The sequence below is a fragment of the Erpetoichthys calabaricus genome, chromosome 2 (assembly GCF_900747795.2).
Source record: "Erpetoichthys calabaricus chromosome 2, fErpCal1.3, whole genome shotgun sequence".
In the NCBI taxonomy this organism is placed as follows: Eukaryota; Metazoa; Chordata; class Cladistia; order Polypteriformes; family Polypteridae; genus Erpetoichthys; species Erpetoichthys calabaricus.
In genome coordinates this window covers 46,148,377-46,160,460 of record NC_041395.2, presented here as the reverse complement: position 1 = coordinate 46,160,460, position 12,084 = coordinate 46,148,377, and the positions used below count along the sequence as shown (strand labels likewise).

Sequence of the window (12,084 nt, the reverse complement as noted above, 5' to 3'; positions counted from 1 at the left end):
AACTTTAAATATAAAAAAAATAAAAATGAAATATCCCAAAACTGCACTAAATACAAACACTCACTTAACGGTGTCAGTTCTAACAGTTTTCACCCTCCAAGAGCTTTACCGAGCTCGTTTCATGTCACAACTCTTGCATGTGTGTTTGTTCACGTCAACCTCTCAAGTATCTGGAACACACTGCCTATTGGGGCTTCATGTCAGGTTATTTTGCTTGTTTCATCAGCTGGGCTACATCTCAAAGACTATTTCACATTCCCAAACATTGCTTTGGACTTTATATCTGCGGCCGTCTACTACCATTAGTGTGGAATGCAATCCCACACCTCTGCCAATTTTTTTCCACTAAATATACTGTATGTAATGTACTAATCTGATACATATTTGAAGGTGAACAGCGTGAAACTGGTGCAAACCAATCCTAAAGAGTGTGAATATCAAACTGTGATGGTCCAAATCGGATCCACACGCCAGGGTTGTTTCCAGTAGCCTCTTGAACCGAGAACCACTGATAACATTCCAGAGGATAAGCTGGGAAAATGAGGACACACTCAGTCAGCAAGGGGTGTTGTAAAGCATTTTAGTGCGTTTATTTAAAAACAAGCTGTGTCCAAAAGTGCAGTGCTTCAAATAGTCAATAAGTAAATATTCCAATAAAAACCAAGTGCCCGTGGAGGTCCAAAAAAATAATTCCATTAAAACGAGGCTAAAACACATGGCAGGAAAAAGTTCTAAAAAACTCACACCCCCAGGTACTTGCTTCTAAAAACTCAACGTCTACTCTGCTTACATGGCAAAGGATACTGTAGCTAGATGAGACGTCCATCCGACAAGTAAAGCCAACCTTTGTATTTGACTCACAACCCTGCTGCTGTCACAGGCTGCCAGCAATCCACCACCTTGAGCCTCGCTTCTCCGACTCACATGGCCACTCTGCAGCACTACACGAGACCCTTCCAGAGCGACAGATCACTCCAGCTACCCCAAGATGCTCAGCTGAACGTGACCCTCTGCAGCATCCTCAAGTGTCGGCTTTATGCTCCTTCTCAGGGCTCTCTATCCTGCTGCATGCCTCCTCTCTACTGCATGCTGGCGTCTCCCAATCTTGCCATCTCACTCATCCTTTCCTTTAACCTCAGTCTCTTTTGTTTACTCTCTCGTTCCTCTCCTTTTTTCCCTTTCCCCCCCCCCCCGAAATTTGCCGTGCAGGCTACCTTTATAGAACCAATTGGGTGCAAATGCTGTCCTCCACCTGCTCCGAGGTGTGAATGAAGCACTTTACTGACCTGCTCACATTTACACGTGAATACGTGATCAGCCAAGCACACCAACCAACCTCAGAGTGGTGTGCGCATGCTCACAAGTTCACATGCCCAATTATTTATATCAAATTCAGAACGCAACACACCTCTCTCATCACACAAACTTAATCAGGAACAAATCTACTGATGTAACTGAAAACGTCTTTGATTTTACTCTACAGAACACAGATATGTTGTCCGTGTGGTATGAAAATTCAAAATATATAGAAAATGAAAAATATAAGGAAAGGATATTGTCATAACAATCTGTTCTTTTTACCAGGTCAGAGTCTTGGGGCCTATTGGGCTAGAGCTCATTAACTGGCAGGAAGAAACACTGAATTGGGTACCAGTCTATCACTGAGCCCACTTATGGTGTGGGTATCCACAGGAAGAAAAAAAATCATGTACACAGAAAGAGCAACTACCAGGCATAGCATTGGTTTCAAACTCTGGACACTGGACCCGTGAGGCAGCAGCGCTAATCACTGCACCATCATGCTACCCCATAAAGGGTAATACCAAAAAAATAACTAATAAGCCAGTGATACCCATGAAGCTTAAGAATGGTAACCACTGCCTTTCTGCATACTTTGATGTTTTCAGGTACTTTTAAGAATATCAATTGTACTTCACAATATTGTACAACTAACAACTTATGTTTTTGATGATGTTATCATTTGCCTTGTTTTATTAAATGTAAAATAATAGACTATGATTTTTTTAAATAATCTTTTTAGATCAGGGGTCTCCAACTCCAGTCCTGAAGAGCCACTGTGGCTGCAGGTTTTCATTCTAACCCTTTTCTTAATTAGTGACCAGTTTTTGCTGCTAATTAACTCTTTGCCTTAATTTTAATTGATGCACAACTTAAGGCCCCTTAATTATTTCTTTTTTCCCTAATTAGCAACCAAACAATATTAAGACATAAAATGAACCAACATGTAAACAACAACCTGCGTCCATCACACAATAACTGAAAATAAAGACAGGTGAAGGCCTCAGTAATGTTGATCTGCTCAGGTCCACAAAACATTTTGGCAGCGCTCTTAAAAAAGAAAATCAACAGTTTTAGAAATGTCTGCCATGGCAGAAAGAGCGCCATGAAATTAAATAACGAGAACTGGCTTCAAGTTGAGAAATTGAATGAAGGTTGGAGTTTGAGGCCCCAACTTAGTTGGTCATCTGTTGGCTCACTTCACATCAGGTGCCGTTTAAGGAAAAAAGAATGAATTCAGCGGTCAGAGTCTCAAGAAGAGTCAATTAAAATAAAGGTAAATAGTTAATTAGCAGCAAAAACTGGTCACTAGCTAAGAAAAGAGTTAGAATGAAACCTTGCAGCCACAGCAGCTCTCCAGGACTGGAGTTGGAGACCCCTGTTTTAGATTGTACAGTAAGAAAAATGTGGTCATGCTGTTGCAAAAAAAAAGAATACTTTGGAAACAACAATATAGTAAGCTAAAGTTATATAAACTAGATCAAATTTTATAGTACAATTATAATAATTAATATGTTTGAAGCCTTTATCCAAAGTGACTTGTAGAGTTGGGATACACTATAATTGCTTACATATAGTGTTTTAAAATTGCTCATAATCACCCAACCTGTTATAGACAGGAACTGAACCAGCAACCTTATGTTTTAAAGTACAATTCTTTAGTAACTACAGTGCAATGTCTGTGTGATTAAAAGATAGGAATCAGAGACTCACCTTGATTGGTCGATGCAGGTCTGGCTGCTTCCAGCGCAACACAATCTGCCCAGCAACAGTAACACCATAGAACAGGTAGTTGATGAAACCAACATAGTTGATGAGAGTGTACATGTCACTTGTGACCAGCATCAGGAGAGTGGAGACACACTAGAAAGGAAACATATGAAGCCAGTTAGATTCTCCCCTATCTGAACAGTCAAGTCAACCAACATCTAAAAGAGGTGCACATCACACAAATATCTTCATTTAAGTGACAATGGCAGACATGCTTCTTCATTACGACAAAGAATACAGACTGATCTCAAGCTAGATAAAGCATATGTGTATTCTTATATTCATCTCCATTTGTCATACACTAGGATGACATTTCAACCAGCATAAACATCATAAATATAAAAAATCTGAACTAGACACTTTTGACACAAATGGAAAAGGGAACACTGTAATGGAATACACAGGCTTTTGCCAACCAAAATAAAAGGAAGCACAGAACACCGACCCCCACTCCAGTTAATATTGCTCAAATATACTGACGAAAAGGACAGACAAGGCAGCAAATTTAATGCCTGAACACAACAGGCTGGACAGACTCTGCACAGATGGGATATTTTGAAATAACAGGACAGGAAGAAACTCCTTGACACAAGTACAGTGGGACAGACAAACAAATCACCACTTACAGTAAAGAGTAGAGCTGGGATTGGTGTACAGCGCTTGATGTGGATCATAGCCAAGAGTCTTGGCAGATGACCCTCTCTTGCTCCAGCAAAGAAAAGCCTGTGGGGCAGAATGGTGTGAATGGCAGTTTGAAAAATGAGATTTGATCAATGTAATGTGGAAACTCATAATTACCTAGAAGAAGTGAAGAGTGAACCATTAACACCTCCAAAGGTGGACAAGGCAACAGAGATGGGCATTATCCAGGACATTACACCAAGAAGCTTCTCTCCAAATGTCTGTAATGAAAGAGAAAGATACACAAAGCCTTTAAATGGCATATCTGCAAATAAACAGAAGGTGACAGGTTAGCATTTCAAAAAAGTGCTTATTCCATTAATCAATACATTCACTGGGAGGTCCTTCGCAAAACTGCACAGAAATAAAAATGAAAGCTTTTCTTCATTTTTCTGTCCACTTTAAAAGCACTGTTGTACTCACCACTGCCACCGCATTGGAGTCCAGCAGTTCCTGGGGTGTCATTGCAGTCACATATGCAATATTGGCAAAGACGTATACAAATGTGACTAAGGGAATGGAGATGTAAATGGCACGGGGAAGATTTCTATATACAGAAGTGGAAAAATTAGGCACCTCAGAATACATCGAATATACTGATCAGTCAATAAAATCCAAAACATTCCTGTTAATAAATTGAGCTTTCTGTTCAGATGTAAAAACAGACTTACTTATGGGGTTCAACCAATTCTTCTGTGACATAGTTGAGGAAATTCCAGCCACCGTAAGCAAAAGACCCTTGCAGAAACGCTAATGCAACCAGCCCGATATCTGGTTCCTTGAAGCTTTCAAATGCATTTGATGGCTCCAACCAATAGTAATGTCCTAAAAGGAAGCCAAAAAAAACAGATTAATTTTCTGGAATTATGTTCACTAGACAATGAGCATTTCTGGTTTCAAAATAAGTGTTCAACAGCCTTACATCTTTAAATTGCTAGAAAACAAAAAATAAATCTTTAGGAAGGCACCACACGGACTCATCTTTAGATTACTGAGAAGCCAGAGCTCAAGGTGCCAGTCAGACTAAGACGGACCAGAATGAATTTGCTTAGGTCAATTTCTGGCCACCATACTTCAGCTTCAAGGCAATCTGTGACAGTTCTCTTTGGGATGTAGCTTAAACATAGCTAATATTCTTGGCAAAACGTCAAGTCAAAAATGTGTTTACTGAGCAAGTGAAAAGGACTAATATAAGGCGATTGAAGCAAGGCATATTAACTTTAATGCAGACTGATTATTATAAAAACACTAATACATGAATACAATTTCTTGATCTGAAAAGGTGTATTATATTAAAAGAGTGAATCCATGTGAATCAAGTGCTGTACAATGAATTAATCATTGAGCTGTTTTCCTAGAAATTTGATTCTGTTCATCTGGACAAAGTTTTTAAGTGGGAGAAATATTTCGAGACTTATCCAAGTCTCTTCCTCAGTCTCAATTAAGCAAAGGTACTGTTTATAAGGTTGGGGAAACCTGCAGTCAATTGAGACTGAGGAAGAGACTTGGATAAGTCTCGAAATATTTCTCCCACTTAAAAACTTTGTCCAGATGAACAGAATCAAATTTCTAGGATTTCCTTACCTGGATTATTGAGCATGCATCGAGACATTGAGCTGTTTAAGAATTTGACATTTTACAACCCTATCTAGTAAATCTAGCATTATGGAACATATCTTTTAGCGCAATTCCTACTCCACTCACCTTTGCAGATCTGCACAATGCCCATTATAATGATGAGGCCCAAAGCTAGCAGTTTACCAGCTGTAAATACATCTTGAACACGGGTCGCCCACCTAACACTGGAGCAATTAACCCAGGTGAGTAAAACTGCAAGAAGAAGAAGAAAAAAAAAAAGAGCATAAAACAAGATGACTAACTGAACTTTTTTTGAATCAATATGAATATTTCAATTTAATATTCTCTGCCGGTACTTTTTCAGTCTATGCAAATGTGAAGGTGTAAGAGCCATTTGTTATTGCTTAGAATAGCAGTGCATTAATCTAAGGTACTGACTGAACGTTACTCTTGAGACATGGCAGAAAGCTGGATCAATATCAGATGGATGCATTACTTCATTATTAAATAGCAAGAAAAATGCTCTGCCAGATCATGGACATTTCTTGTTTTGTATTTATTAGCTTTCAGGGTACAATATGTGCAACAAGCAGAATTTGTAATGATAGTTTCAAGCAATTATATGCTATCTTTATAACAATGAATGGATTTATTTCCAAAGGAATAAATTACAATGTCTGCAAAAATGAACTTTGATGGAGGCACTTTGATATTAGTTACTGCTAAATATGTCTTATCTTATAAAAATCCAAGAAATCATAATACATTAAAATGACATTTGCAAGTAAACTTATTTTGAAATACTTACACAGAGAATAACTCAATCAAACAAGTGAAAATACAATACAGTGGCAAGTGCAACTGTGTGATTTGAAAAATAATCCACAGAGCTCCGTACTCAACCTCTACCTGACAAAAAGAGCAGCACGAACAGAGAAATGGGTCTTCATATAGAATAAAACAGCAAGGAAAATAAAAGGTTGAGCAGAGGCCTGCTAGAATTACTGTAGAATTATATAAATAAGATCTTGACAAGTTTCAAGTTTTAAAAAAAAAAAATTCTTAACAGATCCTTGTAAAGAGAATCGGATTTTTTTCCAATTTGATATAATATAGAACATCACTTCCCACAGAATTATAGAGTGGACTGGGATTTTTCCAGCTGAGCAAAATAAATCATTGTGCAAGCATTGTGGCATAAAACATTAAAATTAATATTCTTTTATCCCATCTAGTATTACTGCACTGCGGTGGGTTGGCACCCTGCCCGGGGTTTGTTTCCTGCCTTGTGCCCTGTGTTGGCTGGGATTGGCTCCAGCAGACCCCCGTGACCCTGTGATTGGATTCAGCGGGTTGGATAATGGATGGATGGATGGATAGTATTACTGCAAGTACTGCCATTAAGGTGTCAGGAGTGATTTTAAATCCACAACTATCTGAGAGACATACACATATTTTTGGCCTGAAATGGTTCAAGTGTAGGACATTCCAAAAACATGTGACTAGTGATGCATGTGCTTCACTCGACAGTTGGATCTTCCCCTATGTACATTTGAATGCTTTCAGACAAGATACATATGAACAATGAACAATTTGTAATTGAATTATAGTATGGTTGGTGCATACTGAATTAGAATGTATTTTATGAATTACTTTTCTGAGATTTTAATTGAGATATCCCCTTCTCATCATTGGATCATGAATGGGTTAATTTCCTTGAAATATTTTATATACCCTGGAGATGCTGTCAGAAACATATGATCAGACTAGCCAGTATCACAGATTGGTTGCTTTTAACAAAATTTACAATTTGTATATAGAAGGAAAAAAATGTGTCACTGGAAGATTAAATTAAGAACATAATAGGTCAATGGATGCACTTACATCAACAGTTCCAAAATCTCTAAAAGTCACAATCTGGGGTATCCTTCATGCACTGAATACTGAAGATGGATGAAACAGGTGATTATCATGTGTAGGAACAACAGATAAGAGCTCCTCTGTCTTTCCAGACTTTATTGAATGTTGGAGTGGTAAATCAATGCTTCATTTTATTCACTACAGCACAGTGCAGAGCATGCAAAGATTTAGAAGAGAATTTCCTTTCCACTGCAATCCAAAAAGGCATCAATTTGTAGACCTCTAACAACTTCCAGTGTTTTATTGTACAAGTGTTTGCTGCCCAATAATAAAATTGAAAATTAGGTTGTGCCATGCCATGTTACGCTTCAAATGTCTGTTGAGACACGTGTTCAATGTGTAGCCGCTTTGAGGCCCTGATAAATGATGTTATAATTTATTCTAACTTCTTACAGAGGATAAGTTTGGTATTTTTTGGTATGTATGTTTTTATTATATAATAGTAACAATAACAGCAGCCAACTACTCAAAACGGTAAATGTGGGGAGAATATGGGATTGAACCCTCAACCTCTGGATTATGAGACAGCAGTTCTTACCTCTGAACTAGCCAAGTGGACATGTCTACTTTGTATCGACTGATATTTGGGCTTCAGTTTTTACTCATTGACTGCAATACATAAGTTGAACAATTTCGTTTTCTTCTGTTACATTCTTGAATAAAAGCCCACTTGTTCTGTTATACCTTTTGTGAAAGTGCTTATTTGATATTTGGACTTCAGTCTTCACACATTATACACTTCACGTTAACGTTTTGTCATTATTACTATAACATGAAAAATGTTTCTGTTTTAGTTATGTGTTCAACATTTCTTGCCTCGTATTTCCAGTCATCCTTTATTTACACATATCGCTGCAGACACGGAACACACATGAAATGTATGCATTTCAAATAACGCTATATTATTTACCCTCTACAATTCCAGACCCCTAACTCCCAGATACAGAGACTTCAGTTGTCTCGGTAAGGGATGGGTGAGCAGGCTGCTTGCTGCTTGTGCTGACTGACACCTTTGCAAAACAAAGGCACTGATGAGGAGGTGCGATGGAATTAAAGGTGGCCAAGCATTACATTACAAATATTTTCGTAGGCATCAGGGATTCTACTGTTACATTGGCTAAATCTCACAATATTGGTGTTTTCTGTTCAAAAATCAAATGTATAAACTATTTTACAATGTGTGTGTAATCACAATGTGCAGATCAATACTGAACAACTATCTTGGCTTGAAAAATGGATGTATTTTGCAGGTTTTGAAGTGTTTCCTCTATGTCCTGCAGCCTCCATTGTAAAGATATTTTTTTTAATTTATTGAAAATGCTTAACTTTAGAATACAATTTTGCATTACAAATGTATATATTCTATGTTTGTGAAGAAATAAGTTCAACTTGAAAAATACCAAACGTATTATTTAAAGAAGGACTGGATGCTCTGAAAGAGATGAGATTTTTAAGTAGGATACCCATTTTGACAATATTAAGATATTGCACCATATCATCTGTGTAAAGAGGTATTTTCGATTCAAGCCCTTATAATAGTAATTCTTTACATTTATATATTGCTTTTCTCACTATTCAAAGCACTTCAGTGGGTGGGGAGCCACTTCAACTACTACTAATGTGTAGCACCCACCTGGATGATGCAATGGCAGTCATTTTTGTGCCAGTACGCTCACCACACATTAGCTATTAGGTGGTGAACTGGTGAGAGAGACAATTAGAGACAGGGGATGATTAGGGGGCCAGAATGACTAGGCCATGATGGGCAATTTAGACAGGACACTGGGATACACTCTACTCCTTATGAAAGATGCCCAGAGATCTTTTATTACCACAGAGACAGGACCTCCGTTTTACGTCTCATCTGAAGGACGGCTCCATTTTTTTTTTACAGCACGTTGTCCCCACCACTGCGGAGGCGCATTGAGATCCACGTTCAGACCATAAAGTAAGCGCCCCCCTGCTGTTCTCACCAACACATCTTCCAGCAGAAACCCAAGCTTTTCCTTGATGGTCTACCATCCAAGTATTGACCGGGCCTGAGCATGCCAAGCTTCAAGGTGGGTGACCTGTTCTGAAGTGCATGTGGTATTTTATCTTGCTTATGGAGGTAAATGGCTAGTGTTTCAATAGGAATCACAAAAAATACTGCTGATAATGGATACCCTTGGTTGCTTCCATTTTTATTTTGAATTAATCTGAGTTCACACTATTAATATGGACCAAGACTTCTGCAATGGCATAATGTAATTTAATCCACGTAGATATATCTGGGCCAAACCCAAATTTGCAAGTACGACAGAAAGACATTCCCATTAAGCTCTATCAAAGGCTTTTTTCTACATCCAAAGATAGCAAAACCTCAGATCGGGTAATTGAGTGTCTGTCTAATAAACCCAATTTGGTCTTTTGATACTTTAGAGGGAAGCACTTTTTTCTATTCTTATAATACTAATTTTAATAAAGCACAGCAATCTAATAAAAGCCTTGGACAGTGCAACATACATCCATCTGTTATCAAATATGCTTCATGAAGTTGAGCACCGCAGGAGCCAAAAAGCTAAAACAGCAGCATGAAGTGCAACACATAAACCAACCCTGGACAAGATTGCAGTTAACTGAAGGACACACATATGCACAAATATGGAGCAAAATTAGAGAAATCAGTTAAACTAACATATCTTTGGGATATTGAAGGAAACGAGAATACCCAGAGAATGGTGTGGGGGAAAAAGCATAGTAATGCATGACACTATAGCACTAATTAGCTGCTTCACCCTGATGCCATCTGTGTAGCACACGCAGAGCTTAACAGTGTGCTCCTCTTCCTCATCCTCCTCTCCGATTAATTCAATGTTATGAAACAGAAACAAAAAAGATGCATGACGGAAATTAAATTTTAACATACAGTTGAAAACCAAAATACGTATTTGTCAATTGGCAGTCCAGGGCACCACCTCACACAGGATGTGATTATAGTGAGGCATTTCAAACCTTAACAAATGACATAACTGCCACAGAAACAGAATGACTGGTACATTTGCCAGGATCTTTCCGCAATCTAAAGAACCTACAGAATCATGATGGAACAAAGGCCTGCCCTGGCAGAAACAGCCACAAAACACCACACACATTTACAAATGAGCAATTTATCAACGTAAATGAATCATATTTATAGCATGACCAACAACTAGGGAAGAATGATGCTGCAGAGGTACACTGACTGGTCATCCATTCTTCGGAAATGGGTGATTTTCAATGTATGAATGCTCATTTAATTTTATAACTGGCACCTCTTATGTAAAACGAGAACCAAGTGAATGCGTGGTGCTGTAATGTATAAATTATAAACCAAAAAACAACATAAGAAGGTGTATACTACGTGATCGTACATATACACCAGCTGATTACGTTGAATGAGTCACTCAGTTTCCCTCGGTGAATACAACACACCACACTATTGAGCAGAACGATCTGGCAAATACGCACAAGTAATAATTAATTTTTTAGCAAACCTCTTTAACCAAAGGAGACTTTCAAGATTGATGGATTGATAATTAGGACACAGCAAACAGTCACCACAGCTCCCAGCTGTCAGTTGTGGAAGAATAATTTTAGGGTAACGTAGCATTCATCTTAAAGAAATAGCATAAAGGCTTAATGTCAGAAACCTGTTCAGGCACACCAGGAAACCAGATAAAGGTCAAGTGAACCACAAAATGCACACTGAAATATATGAATTGGTTTAGGAAAAATACTGAGATGGTCAAGTAAAGAATGTACCAGAAGAAAGGTTGATGTAATATACAAAATGTACTGAAGGATGACTAAAAAAAATCAGCAGTGTCCTATAAACAACGTGAATGGACAATTGTTATATGCACAGAAATTTCAAGGATGGTGGCGCAACTCAAAGGGTATAAAAAGAACCATAATATAATATACTTTTATTTTATATAAATCATTTGGGTGTAAACCAATGAACCAAGCAGAGTAAATGTATGCATTGATTGAGACTGTATGTAAATTCAACAGTTTACATAATAAACCTCTATTCTTTGTTTCTCTGATCATTCTGACCAGGCTAGGCTGTAACAGACTGCTCCCTCTGAGGCATTATGCAGAGGCGTAATTAAAAGATACAATGAACAGCTTTTCTCCTGTCTGATACTTGATTTGTCCTGTTAGGGGACGTTTCTTTCTTTAATAAGATGTTAAATTTCTACCACATACTGTGTTAGAAAGAGCCTGAAAGCATTAACACGGCAATCAACACTTAAAAAATATTGCAAAGAAGATATTGTGTAGGTAATTTAACATACACACTGACAGACTGCCATGTGTTACACCAGCAGGCATGACATTTAAGAAGACAACTGAAGACAAGGACGTAGTCAAAAAATCAAATGAGGGTCAAAACCAGGAGAACAACTATCAGTAACCGAAGCCAAGAATCAGAAGACAAAATTAAAGTCAGAAGGATTGCAGAGAGTTCAAAAGCCAAAGAAACAAAACAAAGAAAATTTTCAAAAAGGTTTGAAGGTTTTAGGAATCCTTATAGTCAGATGGGGAAGCAAAGCAAAGGATGACTTTTATCTCTTTAGATAGTGATTGCCAGGACAGAACTTCTAAAGGTACACCACTCTGAAACAGTCCTAGTCTCTGCTGGCCTAAAAAAATATCTGAATCACAAACTGATATTAATTATATTTTGTCCATGAATACTTATTAAATAATTCCAAATAGTCTGTCCGCTTCCTTTCATAGCTTTTCCAATGGTTGTGCTGCTTCCAGACACGTATTTTCGTATTAAAGCATTTAACCAATCACATTTCA

The 12,084-nt window shown here is 37.9% G+C and overlaps 1 protein-coding gene across 1 annotated transcript in view; it reads right to left on the bottom strand.

The window, feature by feature from the left end:
* The window catches only part of LOC114645847 (large neutral amino acids transporter small subunit 2-like), a 70,915-nt gene that overhangs the window by 5,035 nt on the left and 53,796 nt on the right, over positions 1 to 12,084 (bottom strand). The window contains exons 4-9 of the mRNA XM_028793717.2: positions 5,455 to 5,580; positions 4,422 to 4,575; positions 4,174 to 4,297; positions 3,868 to 3,971; positions 3,696 to 3,792; positions 3,013 to 3,162 (exon numbers count right to left, since the gene is read on the bottom strand). Of these exons, the coding sequence (XP_028649550.1) occupies positions 3,013 to 3,162; positions 3,696 to 3,792; positions 3,868 to 3,971; positions 4,174 to 4,297; positions 4,422 to 4,575; positions 5,455 to 5,580 (755 nt within the window). The remainder of the gene's footprint in view (positions 1 to 3,012; positions 3,163 to 3,695; positions 3,793 to 3,867; positions 3,972 to 4,173; positions 4,298 to 4,421; positions 4,576 to 5,454; positions 5,581 to 12,084) is intronic.